Source organism: Chelonoidis abingdonii, chromosome 9 (genome assembly GCF_003597395.2).
Source record: "Chelonoidis abingdonii isolate Lonesome George chromosome 9, CheloAbing_2.0, whole genome shotgun sequence".
Classification (NCBI taxonomy): Eukaryota; Metazoa; Chordata; order Testudines; family Testudinidae; genus Chelonoidis; species Chelonoidis abingdonii.
In genome coordinates this window covers 39,304,630-39,330,946 of record NC_133777.1, presented here as the reverse complement: position 1 = coordinate 39,330,946, position 26,317 = coordinate 39,304,630, and the positions used below count along the sequence as shown (strand labels likewise).

The window sequence follows — 26,317 nt, the reverse complement described above, 5'->3', positions numbered from 1 at the left end:
AGAAATTAAACCCATGGTTACCCTGTCAAATTGCAGTGCCTTGAGTGCAGGCCAGGCCCGTTACTGTTTTGAGGTATCAATCATGTTTCCTGTTGGCAATAGGCTCCCCTAGTTTCTCAGGCCCTGGGCTGCAAACACTACCTGGGGACCAGCCCAGCATGTGTTCTGCTCTAACCAGGCCCTTTATGAAGCTGCCAGAGCCTTTTGAATTACTTGACAGCACAGGTTAAACAGCACCCACTGCTCTGCTTCTTTCTCAATAGAAGTGAAATTGGTTTCAAAGGGGCCATCTTCCCCTGGTGCCAAGGAGTTTGTGGATAGAAAGAAGTAGTAATGGAATTTGGGAGGAGTGTGAAGAAGTTCCTGCTTCTCCCTTCTCCCCAGAACATTGCTGAATGTTAGGAAGCCTACACTCCCTGCAGGCTTAGAATGGTCCCGGGCCACTTGTTCCAATGCACATGGTCAGAAACCGGAGCACCGTCTGCTAATTCTCTGCCTCCATGCTCTCTTACCCTAGATGACTGGTGCTGGGATGTCTAGATTGCAATGAGAAACCCTTGCCATCCAGTCTCAGAGCCCAGGTCAGGTGACTCAGCCTCACAGGGCTATAAAATCGCAGCATAGACGTTCAGGCTTGGGCTGGAGCCTGGGTTATGAGATCCACTCTCCTGGCAGGGTCTCAGAGCCTGGGCTCGACCCCAAGCCCGTATGTCTACACTGCAGTTTTATAGACCCACAGCCTGAGCCAGCTGAGCCAAGTCAGCTGCAGCCATCCTGCAGGTCTCTTATAGCCGTGTAGATGTACCATAAGGGTATGTCTACACTACGGGATTCTTCTGATTTTATAGAAACTGGTTTTTGAAAACAGATTGTATAAAGTCAAGTGCATGTGGCCACACTAAGCACATTAATTCGGCGGTGTGCGTCCATGTATGGAGGCTAGCGTTGAATTCTGGAGCGTTGCACTGTGGGTAGCTATCTGTGACGATGTGGTTCTGGCGGGACCCAACTGAGAGTGCCAAATCAGGACCAATTGCTTAAACAGGGCAGTCACAGCCCAAGGCTGGGGTTTTCCACCTCTAAGGCAAACCAAACCAGCCAGACAAAAAGGACTTCGGTGTCACCCCACTGGCTAACCGCAAGTTCACACAAGCAATTTCCTTTAGACCACTCCAGTTCCCAATCACCACCAGTCCCACACGTCCTGGGATGAATGGGTATGAAACCAACACCATCAGTAAAAGAAAAAGGTTCTCTGATCCCAAATGGACCAAGCCGCAACCCAGGTTAATATGTTTATAGAGAATATTTAAGTAAAGATGATACACACAGTTTTGGGCGATTGTCAGTCATTAGTCCATCGGGGCACAATACACGAGTATAAGGGGATGCTGGTATTTGGTTATGGGTTTAGTATATAGTAAATACAGTACTGTATAGTCCCATGCGGGGTGTACGGGTGGGTGGGTCAAAATCATAGGGTAGGAGCAGCAGTGGAGCGGTACACGCTCATCTAATGGGTTACACATAGTATGATTAGAGCAAGCGGGCCGGGTAATGGGGACAAGGGTGGACCCTCACGTGGGAATCCAGATCGGTGGGTTCAGGACTCAGGGGATGTAGTTTTAGTAGGGGGGTTGTAAAGGGTTTCCCCCTCCCCCCCGTGGGGTGTGTGGAGCCACACGCTCACTCCTGGTACTGGCGGTGGCGGTGATTTGATGTGTTCGGTGTAAATGTCCCTGGACCACCGGATAGTGTCCGAGACCATCAAACGTCTCATGAGTCGCGCATAGCGACGGCCCACCAACAGGCCCTAAGTACACATTCGTTACAGGTGGTCCCAGTGCGCCTAGCGCCCCGACGATCAGGGCATCGGTGTAAACCTCATAGCGCCCTTTGCCCGCAAGGTGTCAGTCAAGGGCCATATTTTTCGAGTTTAACGGGCTCGGGCTTCGCGGACGCCGGGGTCCTGTTTCTCGAACGGAATCGTCACGTCGACAAGGATGAAATCTTTTTCCGCTCCGCGTCCGCGTGACGACGATGTCTGGGCGCAGGGGCTGTCGGTGCGGGGATGGTGCGTTGACTGCACTCTACCGAGGTGTGGGGCGATGGCTTTACTAGGCGGTCCTGGACGGCGTTTGTGGCGCAGGCTGCCCAGGCTCTGGCATGGGGCTTTGCAGCTGCACAGGACGTGGGGCAGGGTCTCCAGGGTGTACCCGCACTTCCTGCAGGCTTGTTCCGGTTCCCGGTACACCTCAGATCTCCCACCAAATCACGCTGTGCCAATCCTTTAGAATCTAAAATTAAAGTTATTCATAAAAGGAAAAGATAGAGTAGAGCTAGAATTGGTTAAATGGAATCAATTACATACAGTTGTGGCAAAGTTCTTGTTTTAGGCTTTGTAGCAGTGATGAAGTAAACGACAGGTTTAAATCCAGTTTCTGGAGAACATCCCCCGCTGGGATGGGTCATACAGTCCTTTGTGCAGAGCTTCAGATTGTACAAAGTCCCTCCAGAGGTAAGAAAAGCAGGATTGAAGACAAAATGGAAGATGAGGCCTTTGCCTTATTAAGACTTTCCAGGTGTAAGAACACTCCTTTGTTCCTACTGTGGAAAGTTACAGCAAAATGGAGTTTGCAGTCACATGGGCCAGTTTCTGCCTACCTTGCTGAGTCACAAGGCGTATTCGCCTCTCTCAATGGGTCAGTTGTGTAGGTGATTGGTCCTTAATGGGCACATCAAGCAGGCTAAGCTGAGGCTGGACACCAAGCTTGTCTGGGTGTCTCCCAGAACTGCAGCACCAATTTGAAAATCAGAAGCATACAGCCCTATCTAATTTCAACTACGGAAAATGATACAGACAGCATAATCATAACCAGTAACCCGTAACCTGTCTTAGACAACCTTATATGACCCCCTTTACATAGATTTAGTGCCGACTACAGAACCTTGGTTGCAACCCATGTTCTATATGGTTTCCCAAGTTATATCACTAACGTCACACTATCCCATAGTTCCTGCGCGTCTCCCACCGCCCATTGATTCTGGTTGAGAATCCGAATGGCATGATGGGGCCAAAACAGTGTCGCGGGTGATTCTGGGTAAATGTCACTCAATCCTTCCTCCGTGAAAGCAATGGTAGACAATCATTTGCGCCCTTTTTCCCTGGATGTCCTGGCAGATGCCATTAGCACAGCAACCCTGGAGCCTGTTTAGCCTTTGTCACTGTCACTGTATGTGGTACTGGATGCTGCTGACAGACATGGTACTGCAGTGCTACACAGCAGCATTCATTTGCCTTTGCAAGGTAGCGAGACGGTAACCAGCCCTATATCACCATCCTGCAATTGGAAATTGGCGATGACAGTTATCAATCCTTTTGTACACATCTACTGCTGTCATGGGTGCTCCTGGCTGGCCTCGCTGGAGTCGGCTGGAGGCGCATGGACAAAAATGGGAATGACTGCTCAGGTCATTCCTTCTTTATGTTTTGTCTAAAAATAGGCAGTCCTGCCTAGAATATGGGCAAGTCTACTAGAGAACCAGAGAGCACAGCTGCTCCATGTCAAGAACCCCAGGATCCCGCAGAAATGATGAGTTGCATGCCATTCTAGGGGTGCCCCTGCAACAACCCCACCCGTTGCTTCCCTCCTCCCACACCCTCCTGGCTACCATAGGCAGTGTCCCCCCATTTGTGTGATAAAGTAATAAAGAATGCAGGAATAAAAACACTGACTTTTTAGTGAGATAAAAGAGGGAGAGCAGCCCCCACTGCTATTATAGTCCAGGCAGTACGAATCTTCATAGACATGAAATGGGGGTGGGTAGGGTGAGGGACTCAGCCCCCAGTTGCTATGTTGAGGAGTGTTTCAATCTTTTTGCACCATCGCCAGGAATGACCAGAGTCATTCCCATTTATTGCCAAGGCGTCCCCGGCCGATCTCACCGAGGTCAGCCAGGAGCACTCACGAGATGATGAGAACGGTTTCCAAGCCTTTTGTACCGTCTGCCATCAGGAAAGGAAGAGGAGAGGATGCTGCTGTTCAGCGCCGCAGCACTGCGTCTGCCAGCAGCATGCAGTAGACATATGGTGACATTGAAAAAAGGCGAGAAACGATTTGTTTCCCTTTTCTTTCACGGGGGTGGGGAGGGGGATAAATTGACAACATATACCCTGAACCACTTGGGACAATGCTTTTGACCCTTCAGGCATGGGGAGCTCAGCCAGGAATGCAAATGCTTTTCGGAGACTGCGGGGACTGTGGGATAGCTGGAATCTTCAGTCCCCGCTCCCTCCCTCCATGAGCGTCCATTTGATTCTTTGGCTTTCCCTTACGCTTGTCACGCCGCACTGTGTTGAGTCCCTGCTATGGCCTCTGTCTGGAGATTTTTTCAAATGCTTTGGCATTTCGACTTCTTGAACGGAGCAAACAGGAAATGAAATTCAGAAGTTCACGGGGCTTTTCCTGTCTACCTGTCCAGTGCATCCGAGTTCAGATCGCTTTCCAGAGCGGTCACAATGGTGCACTGTGGGATAGCTCCCGGAGGCCAATACTGTCGAATTGCGGCCACACCAACCCTAATCCGAAATGGTAGTACCGATTTTATCACTACTCCCCTCGTCAGGGAGGAGTACAGATATCGATATTAAGAGCCTTTATATAGAAAAAAAGGGCTTCGTTGTGTGGACGGGTGCAGGGTTAATTCGGTTTAACGCTGCTAAATTCGGTATAAACGCATAGTGTAGGCCTAAGTGGTCTGTACCCACAATAGCCTCCTGGCTGTTGCATCCTATAAATTTTGGTTAGGGCTGAACTTTTCACCCCACCTGGGTGCTTTGTCCCCTAGTTACTGGGCAAAAGAAACTTGAGTTTGATCTCCATGTTTGTCTTGGGCAGCATGACTCAGACTACTCTGCTGTACCTCTCTGGTGTAATATTCAGGCCAGAACACTGGCCTGGCCCACCAGTTCAGAGTCCTGCTTCCCCAGGAGACTCTGAGATGCTGAAGGAGTCCTTGGCTGTGGACCCTCAGTGCCTAGCCCTGTGTGCTTGTGCGCTCCCTGAGTTGCCTTGAGCCACCTTGTGTGTGACCATGTCCTATTGGCCTTTCAGGGCTAGGAAGCAAGGCCAGGCATTGGAAGGTGCATTTGAGAAAGAGATGTCAGGGGCTGAGGATTGACATGGTTCTTTTCTTAGTGATGCCACAGCCAGTCACTGAGATGCAAAGTCCTATCATGCCCCAAAGCCACTAATGACTTCTGCATGCCAAGTCCAAGACCTCTGTGTGAGCCTCATCCTCCTGGGTCCAGCTATCTCATTTTGGCCCAGTTATTCACTCCATCCACCTTCCACTGGGCTTTTGTGGCTGTTTGCTTGGTGGCTTTACTGCCTCCATCATGTCTGACTGTGCCACTAGCATCTCTCTGGCTGCCTTCTCCCCTTCCCCTCCTGAGGGTCCCTGCAGGCTGTCTCTGTCCTTGGTCTCCTCCCTTCTACCTTGACTCCCATGTTATCCGGTAACTAGACTGCATGGGATGTAATGTGTCTATCCAGCTAGGCAGTGCCTTTCCTCCACCTCTGGCATATCCTGGCTACTGAAGGCTTGGCCTGCATGAGAGTGTGATCTTGCAGTGTGACGGGAGTAGTGAGATTGGCATCTGTGTCTGGTTAATGCTTACGGTGTTGACTGTCCCTCTCACAGGAGCAGGGCTAAGGTGGCACATAGGTAACTGACTGGATTGTGTCAGGAGGTGAGAGCACAGGGTCCTGTGTGAGAAGTCGGTGAAGTAACGGGGGGTTTTCCAGTGACACTAGAACGCCCACATATCCCTGTGGATAGGACCTACATGTAGGCTCCCTAACCTCTGCTCTCTCCCTTCCAGACCTCCTATACATCTCTGAGTATTTTTCTCAGAGTGCCCAGAAGCTGTCCTTCTACAGCTGGTATGGGAACGCCAAACTCTTCCGCTTCCAGGTGCCGGAGGACACGATTCTGCTGCGCTGGCTTCTGCAGGCGTCCAAGGGGAAAGGACCTGAGTGCACCAGTACGGAGATCACCGTGTATGTATAACCTGGCATCCATGGAGGTTGATTCTAATCCCCTCCCTCCTTAAAATTCCTTAGGGGCTGCCCAGAGGGGAATTTGCCTGAGCTGCAACTCCTGATTTTTTTGAAGGGTTAGTTCCTCCCTCTGTGTTTTGCACTTCTGTATGTTTCTTGTGCATTTAAAATCTGTGTATAATGCATTTTCAGCAAACTCAAACTGTGAATTTGACACATGCTCACCAAATAGTTTTGGCCAAAAGCATTATTTTTATGAGGAGGGGGTGGCCAAGGCCGGCTTTAGGAAATGCGGGGCCCGATTCGACGAGGCCCCGGCAGGGATGACTAACCCGGCAGTGCTCTGGGTCTTTCGCGGCAGTGAAGGACCCGCCGCTGAAGACCCGGTAGGGAACTGCCCAGTGAGTACATCTCCAACCCCCGACCCCCATGTCTTGCTCCCCTCAGAAACCTCAACCCATCAACCCCTCCCCGCTTCTTGTCCCCTGACCATTCCTTCCCAAGAGCTCCCACCCTAACTGCCCCCCAGAACCCCACCCCCTACCCAACTCGCCCTACTCCCTGTCCTCTGACTACCCCACCCCATCCACCACCACCCCGAAAGACCCCGGCCAGAGTCGGGGTCAGGGCCAGGCGGGAGCCACTCGCCTGAGGCCGGGCTGGGGCTGCACTGGGCTGTGCCGCACCTCCCTGGAGCCCTCTTCGTGCCCACCCCCGCCTCAGCTTACCTGCCGCTGCTTGTTTCCAGGCTTCCTGCGCAAACATCTGATTTGCGGGAAGCAGGGGAGGGGGAGATGAGCTGGGGCAGGGGCGAGGCAGACAGCTGTCGGAGCTTGGGAACAGGCTCCAGCTCACCGCTGGGCGCAGGGCCCGATTCGGGGGAATCAGCCTAAAGCTGGCCCTGGGGGTGGCCGTGTCTCCCTTATAAGCTGCAGGCCAGTCATTAGGGCACCGGCCTGAGGTATGGGAGACCCAAGTTCAATTTCTCCCTCTGCCTGATGTGGAGCAGGGATTGAATTTGGATCTCCCACACTACAGGAGAGTGTCCTAACCATGGAGCTATGAGATGTTCTGATATGATATGGGGCTCAATCTTTCCTGTGGAAATTGTTCCACTGTGTATAAATAGTCATTGAAACAAAAACATTAACTTGGGTGTCTCACCTCCCAGATGGGAGCCCTAACCACCAGACTATAGAGTCATTCTTGCTCACTCTCTCTGGCCCAGTGATTGTCTGTGTATTTATACACAGTGGAATAGCCTCAACAGGAGAGAATGAGAGGTTAGTCAGGGCCGTTCCTACCTATTCTGGGGCCCTACGCAGCCCCCCCCCCGTGGGAGGGTGTGGGGGGGCCCCAAGCCTCTGCAGGGGTGAGTGGGGCTGGCCCAAGGCCTCTGCGGTCGGGGGAGGCAGAGGGGGCTGGCTTGGGAGGCAGGAGGGAATCACCCCCTAGCACTCACAGATGGCGCGGAGCGAGCTGAGGCTGGATCCCTGCACTTCTTGCTGCCAGTGAGTGCAGGCCTGGCCCTGCTGCACTCCTCAGGAGCGGGAAGAGGTGGGGCAAGGGCTGGAGCAGTACGCAACTGCGCAGGGCACCAGGAAATTTGCTGCCCCAAGTTTCCTGGTGCCCTACGCAGCTGCATACTTTGCATATGGATAAGGACGGCTCTGGCCCTAGTTTGTCACAACCATCACCTGTCCCCAGGGGCAGTGTTCGTCACACCTCCTTTGAAGGCATCGTACCCCCCTGCCTTTGGGTTCGCAGAGGGCCTGTCTGTTTCCATGAGAAGTGTTGCTGTATCAGGAAAGCTGTAAACTCTCAATATTGTAACTTTGCAAGACTTCACCAAAGGCAAAGGATTCTGTGTGGCTGGGCAGACGAGTGTGCAGGCAGCTAGTGGGGGTCTAGCTAGGCTTCCCAGCACTGCAGATTGAGGCTGTTGGGGCTTTGAGTCTTGGCTTTTCCTGAGCTTGATTAGCCTCTGAGCTAGATCTTACTATACTGCTGCCATCCACCTCCCATCCAGCTGTGAGCTCTGACCCACAGTGGCACTTGGGCAGCTGCAAGTTTGGGCACAATGCACCACTGAATGGCAGGCGGTGGGACTGGCTGGCACAGCTGAGGTCTTAGTCTGGTAATGTAGAGTATCTCAAAAGGTTAGGTATGGTTGGACTGGATGACTTAATAGGTCTCTGTCAGTGAATGGTATGATCATTTATTAAGCAGCATCCCTGCAAGTGCTGTCGGGACCAGTACTGCAGTGAGAGGATAGTGGGCTTCCAGAGACCACATTGTATAATACCTGCCATTCTAACCCTCTGCAGTCCCATAACTCCAGAATTAAAGGAGTGTAATATAATTAATGGCAATTAACATGGATTTTTGGAAATTGATCCTATCAAACTCACTCGATATCTTTTTTTGATGAGAATACAAGTTTGATTGATAAAGGTAATAATGTTGATGTAATAGATTTCTGTAAGGCATTTCACTTGTTACTGCATGATGTGTTTAAAATAAAATTAGAACTACAAAATTAACATGGCACACACAACATGGATTAAAAGCTTGCTAACTGATAGGTCTTAGGTAACTGTAAATGGGACCCATCATCAAGGGGGGGTTGGTTCTAGTGGGATTCAACAAAGATCAGTTCTTGGCCCTATGCCATTTACATTTTTATTAATGACATGAAAGAAAAGAAAATCATTTCTGGTAGAATTTGCAGATTCCACAAAAATTACGGGAGTGGTAAATAATGAGGGGATAGATCACTGAGACAGAGCAATCTGGTTTGCGGGTAAACTGTGCACAAGCAAACAAAATGCATTTTAGTGTGGCTAAATGTAAATGTCTAGGAACATCCTGGGAAGCAGTGAGTCTGAAAAAGAATTGGGAGTCATGGTGGATAATCCACTGAACATGAGCTCCCCATGCAATGCTGTGGCCAAAAGGGGTAATGCAATCATTGGATGCATAAACAGGAGAATCTCAGTTAGAATAGAAAGGTTAGAAGTCTAAATACAAAGATGGGTGAACGTGATTACCTGGTATTAAATGAGGATATTGGTATAATAGGCATCACAGAAACTTGGTGGAACGATGATAATCAATGGGACATGGTAATGCTAGGTACAAAGTATACAGGAATGCCAGAGTGGGTCATGCTGCGGGGGAGTGAAAGAAATCATAGAGTAAAATGTAGTAAAAATCTTAAATGAGTCAGATTGTACCTTTTAGAATCTCTATGGCTAGAAATTCCATGCTTGAGTAATGAGTATAGCAGTAGGCATATACTACTGACCACTTGACCAGGACGGTGATGGTGATAGAGAAATGCTCAGGGAGATTAGAAAGGTTACAAAAACAGAAAATGTAATAATAATGGGGGATTTCAACTATCACCATATTGACTAGGTATATGTCACCTTAGGACATGATGCAGAGATAAAATTTCTAGACACCGTTAATGACTGCTGCTTCAAGCAGCTAGTCCTGTAACACACAAGGGGAGAAGCAATTCTTGTTTTAGTCCTAAATGGCACATAGGATCTGGTCCAAGAGGTGAAAATAGCTGATCTATTTGGTAATAGTGACCATGTAATTAAATTTAATAATCTTGTAAGGCGAGAAAATACCAAAGAAACCCACCCCAGTAACATTGAACTTCAAAAAGGGGAACTACACAAAAATGAGGAAGTTAGTTCAACGGAAATTAAAAGGATCAGTCATAAGAGTGAAATGCCTGCAAGCTGCATGGAAACTATTTAGAAACATCATAATAGAGGCTCAATTAAATGTATGCCACAAACAAAAAAGAGAAGAGAACCAAAACAATGCCACCATAGTTAAACAGCAGAGTAAAATAAAAAGTTAGAGGGGGAAAAAGGCATCCTTTAAAAATTGGAAGGTTTCAGAGTAGCAGCTGTGTTAGTCTGTATCCGCAAAAAGAACAGGAGTATTTGTGGCACCTTAGAGACTAACAATTTTATTTGAGCATAAGCTTTCGTGGGTTACAGCCTACTTCATCAGATGCATCTTGGGATATAGCTCACAAAAGCTTATGCTCAAATAAAATTGTTAGTCTCTAAGGTGCCACAAGTGGGTATTCACCCACGAAAGCTCATGCTCCAAAACTTCTGTTAGTCTATAAGGTGCCACAGGATTCTCTGCTGCTTTTACAAGTACTCCTGTTCTTCTTAAAAATTGGAAGTTGTATCCTACTGAGGAAGATAGCAAGGAGCTTCAAGTCTGGCAAGTCAACTGTAAGAGTATAATTAGGCAGGGCAAATATCAGATGCTGGATGACAGCCAGCCAGTCAGTGGGGCCACTGGATGATCAAGATGCTAATGGAGCACTCAAGGAAGACAAGGCCATTGCAGAGAAGCTAAATGAATTCTTTGGTCTTCACTGATGAGGATGAGAGAGAGATGCCCACACTTGAACCATTCTTTTTAGATGACAAATCTGAGGCTTGTCTAAGCTGGGAAGTTTCTGCGCAGTAAAGAAGCTTTCTGTGGTGTAACTCCTGTGGTGTGCACATTGCCAAGCCACTTTGTGCCTAGAAACTCCTCGGCTGCAATGTTGCAAAAAACCACCTTCAGCTATATGTCTCGGCAGTGTAAACACATTACGAGGCAGAAAACAATCAATTGGCCTCCGGAAGTGTCCCATAATCCTTCAAGTGGCCACTCTGGTCATTGTTTTGAATTTGGTTGCCCTGGAGACATGCACCCCTCCCCTTTCAAAGCTCAGGACACAAAGCAAACCATTAATGTGGAATGCTCATGCTGTTGAAATCAGAGGTGGTGTGTGTGTGTGTGTGTGTGTGTGTGTGTGTGTGTGTGAGAGAGAGAGACTGTGTGTGTGTGAGAGAGAGATTCTTCCCCCCACCTCAGGACTTGTTGCTTCCTGCCACTATATGCACTTACAAGACAACATGCTGACATGCTCTCTGTCCCCCAAAACACACTCTCTCCTCCCCCACTCCATACACACACACACACACACACACACTCCCTGTCACACACACTTCCCCCCCTCTCCCCTTCAGTTGAAAAGCAGCTCCAATCTAGTAGGATGCCCATGGAACAGTGGGATTGGGAAACCTGCATCATGTGATGCTGTGCCTGCCCCATGAGGCATTGCAAACCCTTCCCAAAGCACCCTGTGGCCAGTTGCACAGTGGAATCGTTACCAGAATGAACTGCTCTCTTTGCCATTGCAAGAGCTGCTAAAGTGGATGCGCTCCACTGTCACAAGGAGCACAGTGTGGATACGCAACAACGGTTTAATTCCAGCGCTTTAATAAAAGTGGTATAACTTGTTGCACAAAAACTTGCCAGTGTAGACATACCCTGAGAAACTGTCAGAGAGTGAGGTGTCAGTTAAGGAGGATTTGGAACAAGTTGGTTAATTAAACCATAATAAGTCACCAGCACTAGATGATCTGGAAAAGGGGGAAAACAGTGAGGTGGTAAAGTTTGCAGATGATACACATTTACTCAAGATAGTTAGGTCTAAAGCAGACTGTGAAGAGTTACGAAGGGATCTCGCTCAACTGGGTGACTGAGAAACACAATGGCAGGTGAAATTCAAGGTTGATAAGTGTAAAGTAATGCACATTGGAAAACATAATCCCAACTATACATATAAAATGATGGAGGCTAAATTAGTTGTTACCACTCAAGAAAGAGATCTTGAAATCATTGTGGATAATTCTCTGAAAACATCGTCTCAATGTGTAGCAGGAGTCAAAAAAGCAAACAGAATGTTAGGAACCATTAGAAAAGGGACAGATAAGACAGAAAATATCATAATGCCATTATATAAATCCATGGTATGCCCACACCTTGAATACTGTGTGTAGTTCTGGTCTCCCTATCTCAAAAAAGATATAGTAGGATTGGAAAATGTACAAATAAGGGTAGCAGAAAAGATTAGCGGCATGGAATAGCTTCCATGTGAGTGGAGATTAAAAAGCTTTAGACTGTTCAGCTTGGAAAAGAGATACCTAAGGGGGGATATGATATAGGTCTATAACATCTTTGAATGGGGTGGAGAGAGTGAATAGCGAAGTGTTATTTACCCCGTCACATAATACAAGAACCAGAGGTCACCCAATAAAATTAATAGGCAGCAGGCTTAAAACAAATATAAGGTAATACTTCTTCACATAATGGGCAGTCAACCTGTGGAACTCATTGCCAGGGGATGTTGTGAAGGACAGAAGTATAACTGGATTTAAAAAATAATTAAATACGTTCATGGAAGATAGGTCTATCAATGGCTGTTAGTCAAGATGGTCAGGGACACAACCCCGTAGTCTGGGTGTCCCATAACTTCTGACTGCCAGAAGCTGGCAATGGATGACGGGAGATGGGTCACTCTATAACTTGATCTATTCTGTTAATTCCTTCTGAAGCATCTGGCACTGGCCACTGCTAGGGTCCTGGGCTAGCTGGACAATTAATCTGACCTGATATGGCAGTTTTACCTCTGTATTTGGCACTGGTGTGACTGCTGCTGAAATACTGTGTCCAGTTCTGGTGACCACAATTCGAGAAGGATGTTGATAAACTGGAGAGAGTTCAGAGAAGACCCATGAGAATGATTAAAGGATTAGAAAATATGCCTTATAGTGATAAACTCAAGAAGCTCTATCTACTTAGCTTAACAAAGAGAAAGTTAAGGGGTGATTTGATCACAATTTATAAGTATCTGCATGGGGAACAAATATGTAATAAAGGACTCTTCGTCTAACAGTCAAAGGTATTACCTGATTCAATGGCTGGAGGTTGAAGCTAGGCAAGTTCAGAAAAGGGCAACAAAAATTATTTGGGGTATGGAACAGCTTCCATATAAGGAGAAATTAAGAAGACTGGGACCTTTCAGCTTGGAAAAGAGACAACTAAGGGAGGGATATGATAAAGTCTATAAAATCATGACTAGTGTGGAGAAAGTAAATAAGGAAGAGCTATTTACTCCTTCTCATAACATGCAAATGACATGCACATGCAGAGCTTGTGTGAGGACTCACTGAACTGCATCAGCAGAGCTGGGAGCAGGACTTGGTGCTGCAGGTCATGATAGATACTCCTGGGGGAATTCTGTGTCATTGCATGTGCACAGAATTCATGGCCCCCGCAGATTTCTTTGCTTCCCCATAGAAAAAATGACTTCTGGTGGGGAAGCAAAGGGAAGCTGCAAGAGCAGTCACACACCCCTCCGCAGCAGCATAGGCAGCTTGGTTTGGGTGCCTGGAGCAGCTGGTAGGGATGTAAATCAACGCCAAGAGGGGAGTGCATGTGAGAGAGAGAGAGAGAGAGAGACACTCTCCCTCTCACTCACTATTGCAGCATGCTCAGCATGGAGGGGCAGGGCTTCGGAGTGTTTCTGAGGAAGTAGGCATGGGGCGGGCTCTGTCCCCTAAGGCAGAGCAGAACATAGCAGCCTGCCTGCTTAGTGATTTATTCCCATTGTCTTTGTGAATTCCCCCAGGAGTATAAAACAGATGTACCAGTTTTAAGGTTTCTTTACATTGCCAGAGTGGTGTAGAAGACAGTATGGCCTTATACATGCTTATCGTGCTTTAGTGATTAGAACTGGTCTAAATTTTGGGACTGAAAAAAATTTCCTATCAAAATGTGCTCCAGGAACTGTTTGCTACTGACCTTTCTGGAGATGGTCAGTAGCCAATATAAATTGTGAGTTTGATTCCTCTGCCCTCACTTGCTCTTCAGTTGCCTGTGATGTAACATGGAGTATATAGCTGCATATATTTGTTGACTCAAAATAAAAGATAAAACCTAGCTATATTACTATTAGGCAAGGGGGGTTGCTCCCCACTCCTGTTTGCTATCCATTATATTGTAGTTTAAATAAATTACCAAAATAATTGAAACCAGTGTGATATATTTGACAAATAAAATATACAGAATTTTGCAGAATTCAAAAATATTGTGCGCAGAATTTTTAGTTTGGTGCAGAATTCCTCCAGGAGTAGATAGAGGTGCATTGGCTGAGTTGTGGGTGGGGGGATGGGAATGCAGAATTGTAGTGCATTAATGGGGCTGAGTGGGAAAGCTTGCACAGCTCCAACACCAGCTCACCTGCTTCTGCCAGCATTGCCTGCCCTCTGCTCATAGACACAGTGCTCAATGAACTGCTTTTCTTGTATTATTGGTTGTGTTTTCCAGACAATGGGGGTGGGGAGGAGAGCCAAGTAGACTTTTAGATCTGGTCTACACTGCAGAGTTAGATCAATGGCAGGCAGCTTACATGGACCTAGTTATGGAAGCGTCTACTCTTCAGTTTCGCTCCCACTGATGTAACTTCCCTGCTGGGCTGACTTAATAACTTCACGTCCATGAGTAGCAGAGAGTCAAAGTTGATGGAGATAAGTTAATGTGGTGTCAGTGTAGACTAGTGGTCCCCAAACTTTTGAGGGTTGTCTCTGCCTTGTTGGGGCCAGGAGTCAGGCCATGGCTTAAGCAGGGGGAATGTGGATGCAGTAAAGGGGCAGAGGCTGGGGCTGCAGCTGGAGGTGGCTCTGGGTCTGGGTCCAGAAGTGGGGCTGTGCCCAGGGACTGAGGCTAGGAATGAGACTGGAGCCATAGCCAGGCTGTGGTGGGGACCAGCAGCTGGGCCTGTGGCCAGGTGTGGCTCCGCTCCCGGCCCTCCCGCCAGCCTCCTCCCCAGGTCGGGAACAGAGCCGCAGCCAGTGGCTGAGGCGGGTGGTGGGGCTGGGAGCTGGGGAGGTGGCTGGAGGGTGGGACCGGAGCAGAGCTAGGGACTGGGGAGGGGCTGGGTGGCTCTCCCTCTTCTCTCCTCTCCCTCCCACCCTGTGGGGACTGGTCCAGGCCCTGCTGCACCCCCTGGATGTTCCTCCATGTCCCCTGTAGAAGGCATGCCCCACAGTTTGGAGACTTCTGTGTAGATGCCGTGTTGCTTATGTCAGCTCATACTGGCTTTCAGGAGCCATCCCACACTGCCCCACGCTGACAGTATGCTGACTAGCGCTCCTGGTGAGGATGTGTACCGCTGACACAAGGAGCAAAATGTAGACATGTACAGGCTATGTAGGTAGATGTAATTTTGTAGCCTAAACATGGACTTAGCCTTTCTTGGGGCCTGGCAAAGTACCTTGAGTATGGTCCCTTGCAGCTTGCTCTCTCAGAGGCAGGGAGTGGTGCTGCAAGCTGAATTTCCCCATGCTCTTGGACCCAGCTCTAACTGCACTCTGCTGTTCTCCCCCTGAAATGCACACAGCTCTCTCCTGCACTCCAGACTGAATGCATCTCTAATGCCCCACTTATTTCTGCAGTTGATTCACCACTTAGCTCCCTCTTCCCTGTGGGTAAAGCCCTCCTGTAGACATTGCTGGCATAGGGTGATGCCATTCTATAATGAATGGTGCGGCTGCCGCTGGAATCCCGTGGGCAGGACTGGCCACCCAATCTGAAAAAGGAAACTGCAGAATTAGAGAGGTTCAGAGAAGAGCAACATGAATGATTGGATCTGGGAAAACTCTCCAGTGAAGAGAGATTGAAATCCTGAGATTGTGCCCTTAGAGAGGAGAGGGATAAGAAGTGATGTAAGTCAGTTAAATAATTGTCTAGAGGTGATAGATTGGGAGTGTCTGTTCTTTCTGTTTGATAACACCAGAAAAAGGGGAATGTCAATTACTTTAAAAGGGAACAAATTCAACACTGATAAAGGAAATGCCCTTTCATACAGCAAGTAATCACCACAGAGTTTTGTTGAGGCCCAGAACTTGGCAAGATTCAGAGAGGAATTGGACACTTCCTGGGTAGTGAGAATATCCAGTTGTTACAGTTTTGGAAGGACTATAAACCCTCCCACATTAGAGATCAAGCCATCTCCTGCTAGGGCTAGGAGGAGATTTCTGAAGGAAGTATGTTATCCCACAGTGCGACTGCAGGGTTCTAGCACCTTCCTCTGAAGCATCTGGTGCTGGCCGCTGCCTGAGACCGGATACTGGACTAGATGGATCTTGGATCTGACTCAGCCTGACAATTCCTATGTCCCTTTGCTGCTGCAGCCCAACTTCCTGCCTGTGGCTGCTTGAATTTAATCAGTCACTGGTGTCTGGACCCATCTTCTCTTGGTGCTGGGGACACATGTTGGTTGCTCTCTTATTCTGATCTCTGTCCTGTGCTGGCTGAAATGGCATCCCCATGTTGGTTTGCACATTGAGTACACTGGTGGCTGGAGGGGAACGTGATTTCTAAGTTCAGACCCCTTGAGGACATCCTGCTGCTTTAATTATTTTCCAGGCCAATGAAATGTTCCCACTTTCTTTTCCACAAGAGGATTTGCCAGCAGGTCAAGAGTGGGAGGGGGCAAGGCAACATCTGGAGTCCAGCTTGCAGCTCTGTGCTCTCCTTGGGACCAGGCTGCTGCCTCCTTTCTGCTCCCCAGTTGATCCAGTCAAGCCTGGCTGTTGCTGTAGGTGCTCATGCTGCTGGAGGGCGGGGATGGCATTTAATGTGCATCCTTCCCTGCTTTATCTTGCAGCCACTTCAGTTATGGAGCCCCTCCTGTCATTAACCCACTAGGCACTCGGTTTCCCTCAAATGCGACTGTCCGCCCATCCTACAACTTAACCATGACTCTGAGCGTCACTCTGCAGAACAGCACCTTTGTGAACATCACCACCCCAGCTGCCGGAGACTGGTTCATTGCTGCGCACCTGCCTCAGGCTGCAGGCAAGATCGAAGTAAAGGTAAGGGCTACAGGGGGCATGAGTCCAGAATCCTTTCACTGGTCCAAGGCCCCCAGCAAGGGAAGCCATAGCCCGTAGTGAGGAATGGAGGTAACTGTTCGCCATGGCCTGTGCAGCTGGGCATGGAATGGTGTTCCAGCCACAGGAGATTCACTCTGCCATCCCTGGGTTACCCGTTTGCAGCTGAGATGTGGGAGAGGGGCTGCATGGGGGTGGAACTCTCTGAGCTGTCCATGCACGCTTGGATCATGTCTATGTTCCCGTGGTAAATGGGAGCCCAGTTGGCATCCAGACAGGGTGCGAAGTGGTTCCCCCTCCACTGGCACACCAGGCCATACAGCGAAAGACTGTGTGGGAGCTGCACCCCTCGCTTCTGGGAGGAAGTGATTTTCTAGAAGATCTGCTCTAGGAATTATTGTAGCATATTTTTCTGGCCTGTGTTCTACAGGAAGTCAGACTAGTCGGTGGTTCTCAAACTGTGGGTCGCGACCCTGTTTTAATGGGTTCGCCAGGGCTGGCTTAGACTTGCTGGGCCCCAGGGCCAAAGCCAAAGCCTGAGGGCTTCAGCCCTGGGTGGCAGGGCTCAGGTTACAGGCCGCCTGCCTGGGGCTGAAGCCCTTGGGCTTCAGCTTTGGCCTCCCTGTCCTGGGTGTTGGGGCTCAGGCTTTGCCCCCCTCCCCTCACCCCCAACCTAGGGCGGCAGGGCTTGAGCGGGCTCAGGCTTCAGATCCACCTTCCTGGGGTCATGTAATAATTTTTGTTGTGAGAAGCGGGAGAACCCCTGGACTAGATGATCACAGTGGTCCCTTCTGTCCTTGGTATCTGACTCCCCCAGGAGGGATAGACAGTCTTTGCTGGAGCCAGACTGGCTGCAGATGCCAAGGGGACATTAGTTGGGGAGGGGCTTGAAAAATGTAGCCTGTGCCACACAATTAGGCTTTTGTCCAGAGACTGACTTGAGAAATTCCACCATTCTCCTGCCTCTACCCTGAGACAGCTGGGTTCAGAGACACTGCCCTAGGAAGGCATCTGTGTAGAGCCTTTCACCAGGGAGAGGTATCCTGAGGGGCTGGGGACAGGTGGCATCAGGGCTGCTCTGTGTAACAGTGGGAGAGGCCAGGGTATCTGCTGGCCCAGGTTGGCTGGTTCTGGTTCTGACCTGTTTTGGGGGTTCTCATGGCATGTGCTAGGTGCAGAGGTTCCATTAGTACAGACTGGCTGCGGGAGGAATCCAGATTCCACTCTGCTTTGGCGCGGCAGCTGGGAGCTCACTCTGCCTCCTCCCGTAGGCTCCCCTTAGGGCATAGAATCATCATAGAACTGGAAGGGACCTCGAGAGGTCCTCTAGTCCAGTTCCCTGCACTCAAGGCAGGGCTAAGTATTATCTAGGCCATCCTTGACAGGTGTTTGTCAAACCTGCTCTTAAAAATCCTCAATGATGGAGATTCCACAACCTCCCCAGGCAATTTATGCCAGTGATCAACCACCCTGACAGTTAGGACATTTTTCCTAATGTCCAACCTAAACTGCCCTGGCTGCAATTTAAGCCCATTGCTTCTTGTCCTATCCTCAGAGGTTAAGAAGAACATTTTTTCTCCCTCCTCCTTGTAACAACCTTTGATGTACTTGTAAACTGTTACCATGTCCTCACTCAGTCTTCTCTTCTCCAAACTAAACAAGCCCAAATTTTTCAGTCTTCCCTCATCCTCCTCACCTAATGGGCTCTGCTCCTTGACAGAGTCAGGCTGGAAGGGGGAGGCTGCCTGTCCCTGGAGAACCAGTGGCCTGCACTGAGTTTGCCATCTGCTGGGAGATGCTTGCTCCTCACTATCTCTGGATTGAGTCAGATTCTCTCATTGAAAAGGGTGTTGGTGACTCGGTGACTGTTGCGCTGTCTCCCCATGCCATGCTGCCTCCCTGCCACGGCTGCCAGCATCCAGTGATCCACTTGGCACCTCACCTCTTCCACCTTTTCACTTTATTCTGCCTCTTAGAGTCCTCTCTCGCTCAAGCCCCCCGCTTGCTCCCCATGTCACAGGAACTCCACTGAGGAAAGCAAAGATACCATGTGATATGCTGCCCGGTATCTGCTTCCGGCGCTCTCTTCTGCCCCAAAGGCTCCAGGAGGAGCCAGGAGTGTGTCAGATTGGTCTGCTGGCTGTGTGGGCTGCTCTGACACAGGCTGGGGCTGTGGGGCAGCACGTGGCTCTGGGGCTGCGTTCACTGGAATGAGAATGGGTTGGATGTGGGACAATTCCAGGAGCAGTAATCCTTGGTATTCGTTAGAGCCAAAGATCCCTGCATACCTGGGTCAGCCTGAATGGAGGACTCTTCTGTGTGAGACACCTGCTGCTCAAGGTGAGGGACCCACGTGCAGACCCCGTGTGCAGTGCTCCACGGTTAGCAGGCAGAAGCACTGCAGAGAGGTGGCTGGAGGAATTAGGGCATGGTTGTGGTGCAGAAGATGTGGGTTTTCAGAGGAGAATGGGGCATGTGCGGGGGGTGGGGCATGTTCTGGGGGCTGATTACTGGAACACAGTGAGATGCACCTTCAGACAGACTAGCTGTACTGCCACTGCTTGGGCTAGAACACTGGTTCTCAAACTTTTGTACTGGTGCCCCCTTTCACATAGCAATCCTCTGAGTGTGATTTCCCCCCCCCCCCCATAAATTAAAAACACTTTTAAATATATTTAATGCCATTATAAATGCTGGAGGCAAAGCGGGATTTGGGGAGAAGGCTGACAGCTTGTGACCCCCCCATGTAGGAACCTTGGGACCCCCTGAGGGGTCCCAACCCCTAGTTTGAGAACTCCTGGGCTAGAGTATCGCTGTATGTGCAGGCAATGGCAGAGGAAGGAGAGCGCTGGTTGGAAGTCAGACTGGCTGATCTTTCACCCAACAAAGCAGTTTTCGGACTGGCATTCTGTGGCTGCTGATTCTAAGTTGCCTTCCTGCTCTCCCTGCAGGGTTTCTCCACTCCATGCGCCTATATATTCCAGCCGGACATGTTTGTGCTGAGATTTGTTGATGTCCCTGTCCTGCAGCCAGGCACTCGTCTGCAGCAAACCATTGCCTCTCCTGCTAGGCCACTGCATGTCAAGTAAGTGAGCATGACAGCAGAGATTGCTTGAGGCTGCAGATGGGGCTTCTCTCCCACAGGTGCTGGCCTAGTAGATGCGCACACTAATCTCACAGAGAGCCCTTGGCTGCCTTGCACCTCGGAGCGAGCTAGAGCTGTGATAGTTCCCCTGGGGGGATGGGGGAGGAGGGGGTTGTACTAAATGGGGCCCCACTCCTTCAAGGAGGGGAAAGACAAGCTCCTTCATGGTGCTTTTAGAGACACAGTTACACATTGCAATGCACATTCTGGACAGGACTGTAGCAATACAAACCAGAGTGACCTTATGCTGGGCTCCAAAGCCCCTCTGGACTCACCCTGGGAGGGTTTCACTTTTTAAGTCTACAGGTCTTCTCCACCCCTAGCGCCCCAGGCTGGCTTGTGTTCAGAGCAGGTGTTGATGGCTCCCATTCTTGCAGGATCTTTATCCCTGAGTACACTGCTACAATGCAGTTCACACTGCGGAACTGTGTGGTGAACAGCACAAAGGCGTGTGCCATCCGGGTCGTGCTGGGCTCCATCATGCTGCCGCAGTCCTTCCAGAAAACCCTCAGCTGCAAGGGGACAGCGGATTGCAGCCTGGTCCTCCATTCGCCCCCATGGGAGAAGTGGCTGCAGATCATGGCAGAGAATCTGAGCACCGCCAATGCCAGCGTCTCCTTTGAGATGATTGCCTCCTTCACAGGTGTGCTCTTGGGTGCTGCCAGATATGTGGGGAGGGGCCAGTGTGCACATCAGTCTGCCATGTCTCCACTCGGCTTTCACAAGCACAGGCTGGCTTGCTCCTGCGCTCTTCCTAGAGGGGGAAATGGGGCCGGGGGAAATAGAGGTGGGACAAGCCCCATGTCTTGAGAGGGACAGCCTATACCGTGTGACTGGATGTAGTCGTGTGGGTCACTGTCCCCTGTATCCCTGCTGCCTGGCATGGCCAGCCATTGAAGCTTTCCAGGAGGCTGGGATCCAGTTGTGCTTTGTGTGTACTGCTGCTTGTTAAATGATTGACCACTGGCTGTGAGGCCTCCCTGCTGTGTGCTTACAGCTGATTCTGCTAGGCAGAGCAGGAGGCCTGTGTTGGGAATTCAAAAGAGCCCAGGGTTTGTGAGCCACAGACTTCTTCAAAGGCCATTGGGGCATCAGAGGCTAGCTCAGGGCACTGCAGTGAGAGAGGCAGCCTCTCCCCTCCAGCACTGAGGCAATAAACATCTGCTGGCTCTTTGCCAACTCTGCAATGAGCCTGGTCTCTGAGTGATGTGGGGCAGGCCACTGATGTATTGGATGCCCAAGACTCGTTTGGCTCTCAGAGCCGGGTTTCGCTATGGGGAGTTTATCTAATCCTTGAAATGTTCTTAACAAATTAGCTTTCAGAAACTCTTTTCTCCTACCTGATAAGAGGGCTATGGGGGCCCTGCCTTCTGCAGCTGGTGGGCTCTCGAGGCAAGAGAAGAGCATGTAGGGAAGCAATGTCTCTAGCTGCTGTAGAAGATAGAGCTTTGGGGAGGGGAGGCAGGCGCTGAGCTCAGTAATGGGGCACTTTGGCCCCTGCGAGTACCTGGTTGTGGTGACCTGCTGCCAAAGCCAGTGGAGCGCTGAGTATCACAGCTCAGATTGTGACCCCGGCTTTGGGGTTTATTCCTGGTCCTGTAACTGGGCTCGAGGCAGATTTAACCCCCCCGCGCTCCAGTGCAGCAGCAGCAGCAGCAGGCCCATGGGAAGCTTTGGTGCCTTGTGTACATGGAGCAGTTATGCGACGACCAGCACTAGTGCCCCATTCTCGTGTGGCAGCAGTTAGTGCGGCTGCCCCATGCTCCCTGTACTCAGTTGATGTTAGCAGACAATGAGAGGTGTCAGTGACTCCCTATCCTGGGTGTCTTGCCTGTGCCTGGTGCTCTGCTCACAAGTGGGGGGACATGGCAGTTCCGGCTCTCCGGCCTTCATCAGGCCCCTAGGATAGAGATTTCAACACCAGTTTTTCCAGTCACAGTGGGGCTCTGAAAGGGACACTGCCAGTGCAGGTGTGTCTAAAACTGCTATAACAGTGAACAGGTCCTGTTCCTGTCACTCAGATGACTGGAATTGCAGGGGAAGAGGGGAAGTCTAGGCATCCCATCCACTTAGTATGTGCACCTCTACAAGTCTCAGCCCCCTAGAGGGGTGAGGCCTGGTTTCCAGCCCTGGCCTTAGGATCAAATGGCTTTGCTTGGCAGTGCTATGAGCTAAAGGCCTAGCATCCTCCTAAGCAATGTCCTCCAGTTCCAATGAGCGGTGTGCTCATGGTGGTCTCGGTCACGCTAACCTTCCCTCCTTTCCTCGTTGCTCTGCAGCTTGCAAGCCGGGGAGCACCAATTCATTCCTTAACTTCTACAGCAGCCTGAATCAGAACCAGAGCACTCCAGCCCTGGCCGGGGGTCGCAATGCCAGCACCCTGGGAATGTTGGGGAACACCACTCTACCCGCAGTGGGTGCTGCAAACAATGTGTCCGACCCAGGGACCTTCTGCCTTCAGAATCAGCCTGTCATCCGTGAGGACCTGGACGTTGCCTCTGTGAGGTTCAGAGTTATAAATGGGCCCAGCATTCCTGTCCACTCTGAATTCCCCACGCTTCTCCTCTTCAACTTGAATACTGGCATGGACAGTGGAGGCACCCTGGTGGTGAACCTGCTGCTGAATGAGGTACAGTGTGCTCCCATGTAAGCTGTCACCTTTATGTTGACATCTTCTCTCTCTAGTTGCCCTGCCATGCATGGATATACATTGTTTGTGAGCCATCTGGGGAGTGTAGGTGCTAGCAGAGGTTCAGGGGCAGACCTGGGGAGGCTGGGAGTTGGTGGGGAGCCATGGGAGAACCTTCCTATACATTGCTTTTCATCTTTCAGTTTCATAAAGAATTTTACAGATCTGCCATTCTGTATCTAGCATGTCCTGCCAGCTGGCTTAGGATCTGCGTGGGAGAAAAGGTCCTGACTGGGGGGCCAAGAACTGTTATTTAGTCAGTGTCTCTCAGTCACAGCAGAGCAGAAAAGCTTAGCCTGTGGAGAGGCACTGGGAAAGAACTTGAGCTTTCACAACAGCCCTAGCCCAACATCACTGAAAATGGTAGGTTGCAGAGCCTCCCAAACAGCTGAGAGAAGCAGGGGGCTGTTCACATTAGCAAGGGAGGAAGGATGGTCTAGTAGTTTAAGACATTGGCCTGGGACTTGAGACATTTTGGTTCAAGTCCCTGCTCTGTCAGAACCTTGGGAAGTCACAGCCTCTCTGTTGAGTGATGGCAACTAAAATGTATTTCTCCATGCCTGTGATCTGGCAAAACAATATGCTAGAGTGAACAGCCTGTGCTGGGAGGTCAGATCCACCCTCTGTTCCCCTTCTGGGGAGCTTCAGCCTGATGTTGATGAATGACTTGGGCAGCGACTTGTGAGCCTTTCAATGAGCATGTAATAATACATGCACTGCAGTGCATGCTGTATTACTAGCAGCACCTGACTAGAAAACTTCCTAATGCTCCAAGCAGGTTAGTTTCACCTCTTGTCCTGGTGCATTGTGGGTGAGAGCAATCTCCCGGATCCATGACTGGTCAGCATGTGGCAGTTCTCCAAAAAGGGCCATATTTTTGGAGTTTAATATACCTGCCCTCTGTACACAGGCATCATTTATTATTAAGTACATTTACATGAGGTATGATGGGGAGCTGTCAAGTGGTTCCATAAGCCTGTAGATGAGGTGAAGTAGTGGTACCCAAAATGAGGGTAATGTTTGCAGTTCCAGAAACACTGCAACGTGACTGACTACAGCTTTTACTGTTAATTACAACACCGTAATGTGGTGGTTATTGGTCAAAGCTACCAAATGAGAACATATTAAAAGATTTTTATTATGTTGCATGGCCAAGTATTTTTTTTTTCCAGAAATGATGAAGCTGTCTAGCATGTGGCAAAAATAGCAAATCTCAATATTTTCCAATATGGTGACATGAAAAGTTTTCACATCGCATATTCTTAATCATCAAAGTATCTCACAAGTGATTATAATAGTTTTCTATATTTTCAGCTGAAATTTGCTGACCAGATCAGTCTCTCACTGAGGGTTGTGTACCAGTAGCAGTAGATTGTGTGCCCATAGTTCGTACTGCATAGTGGGTAGATGTAAATATACATGAATTCCTAAAGTAATGCTTCTCCATTTGTAAACTTTTGTGCATACAACGTAACATGTAGTCTGCTTGGTAGAAGGTTTTAATTTGTAATTGCCCACGGATGTAGTGCAGTACTAGCTTTTGTTCTAGCTATTCTAGAAACTAGCTTTTTAATTCAGTGGTGCTTATGCACAGGTCATTATTAGTGTTCGAGATGACAATACACAGCTTCATACTGGGCTTCAATCAAAGTGCTCACTGAACAAAAATGGCAATTTTGATACTAATATATAGATTTAATTTAGCACGAGTCTGTGTACTTGTACAAAATGAAAAGCGGTAGTAGTGGGGGTGGGAATGCTAACAATATGCTTTGGAAATTTTACCTCTACAGGGAAGTTAAATATATAAAGACAGAGAGAATACAAGCCCTTTAAAGTTTACATCAAAGAGAAAAAGGCTCTCCACAAACTTCTGAAAAATGTTTTGTATTTCAAGAAAATCAAAAGAATGCAAAACTGTCAAAAGCCACCAGTACTGAACAGAATTCTGTGACGCTGGCAGCAGACTCCAGGAGAGAGTAATTGTGTTGGCGGCCTCTGCATTAGTTTTCTAGTGTAGAGGATTTGCTGCCAATGCTCTATCACAGAGGTTGCTTTCAGAAATGCAGACATGAGTCAGTTTTGGCACACCAGCAGAGTTGTATTGAACCCCGGAAAAAAAATAGACTCTGAAGCTGGTTAAAAAAGCATCATGTTCATCTGCATCTATAACCATCGGAGCAATCCCGTCTTCCAGCGACAGGTCCCGTTGCATTGTTTGCTTGAGAAAACCACATGAAAAAGATAAGAAACTTCATAAAATAGAAACATACAAGAGAGCAACCCTTCTAAGGGAGCCAGCACGTCAAAGCAAAGATGGTGACGTTGCAAAGAATATCTGTGGAAGACTTGATTGCTAAGGATGCAGTTTGTCACTCAGTATGCCTTTCTTCCTACTTGAGTAAAGTGACTCTTAAAGCAAAACTATCCAGTTACACTGCAACAATACAGTCACCTCATTTTATCAGCTGATTGAAGAGATGTACATAATATCATTGTATAACAAGAAGGCTCTTTTTCTGTCCAAGCTGCTACAAAGATACAGAGCCCTACTTCCTTCGGATGTCGAAACTGTAAACTGTTCCAGCAGCAAATTACAGGCAAGATTAGAAAAACCACAATGGTTCTGCACTTCATTTCATTTACAGCATGGACAAGGCAAGTCTGCCATTGTTCTGTGCACTGTGGTAACATTAGCTGATGCTATCCAAGCTGCTAGTAATCTGAAACAGGAAATTAAGTCATCTAAATGTTTTATGGATGTTCCTCTGGTGAATGAGCCTGATCAATAGCTTTCAAGTGAACAAGTGGTTTTATATAATTCTGCTTCAATTTTTTTTGGTCTGAAATAGCCAAAATGAAAGCCTCAGAATATTATCCAAAGTCAGGTGATTGTAGTTCAGAGGTCAGCTACTTTTGTGTTCCAATTGGTGCAGGAGTTTGTCCTTTGGCTGATTGATAGATAAGAGGCATATAATTCAGCCAGCAAGAGGTATCACCCTTCAGAAGACATTTAAAGAAGATAGCTCTCAATTGCAGAGTGCATCGTATTTAACAGTTCCAAAATTATCATACCACTGCATGTAAGCCTTCCTGCACAGCTATACCATGAGTCTGGGTCTTGCAAATTAATTGATGTATTACACATTCCTGGATTCTACATCAGTTATGATGAGCTCAGTTGGCTCATCACTACTGCTGCAAAAACTGAAGTAGAAAGACTCCAGGGAGGTATGTTCATTCCAAATGAATTTATACCACTTCATGCTGGTGAAAAGCTTCTCCATGGAGGAGATGATAATATAGACATCAATGTAGAGACCACTGATGGAAAGAACACCTTCCATTCAGTGACTAGAGTGCTATTTCAAGACCAGTCTACAAGTAGTCCAAGATCACAAGAAATATCACTGAAGTGTGGGAAAGAAAAGTCACTTACTCTGTCTGGGCAATCAGTGTTTGAAAAACCTAGAACACGTCCAGAACCAACTTGCCATGAAAAAGTACTTAAGAAAATAAACTCTTGTCACCTACATATGAACGCTGTCTGAGATCTCTCCTGGTGTCTTTTAAGATGACTACCTTGTGATATTCTGCCAGTACCAGATGCTGGTCCTGCTGCTGTTCGCACTCAGGTGGTTCCATTTTGGCC

The 26,317-nt window shown here is 48.8% G+C and overlaps 1 protein-coding gene across 10 annotated transcripts in view; it reads left to right on the top strand.

The window, feature by feature from the left end:
- The window catches only part of PGAP6 (post-GPI attachment to proteins 6), a 53,752-nt gene that overhangs the window by 7,859 nt on the left and 19,576 nt on the right, over positions 1–26,317 (top strand). For all 10 annotated transcript variants that reach the window (XR_012656520.1, XR_012656521.1, XM_032781574.2 and 7 more), the window contains 5 exons: positions 5,885–6,062; positions 16,606–16,813; positions 19,783–19,916; positions 20,354–20,619; positions 22,256–22,605. Coding sequence is in view for 8 of the 10 variants with exons in the window: in XM_032781574.2 (XP_032637465.1) it covers positions 5,885–6,062; positions 16,606–16,813; positions 19,783–19,916; positions 20,354–20,619; positions 22,256–22,605 (1,136 nt within the window). In the remaining 2 variants the exon portion in view is untranslated. The remainder of the gene's footprint in view (positions 1–5,884; positions 6,063–16,605; positions 16,814–19,782; positions 19,917–20,353; positions 20,620–22,255; positions 22,606–26,317) is intronic.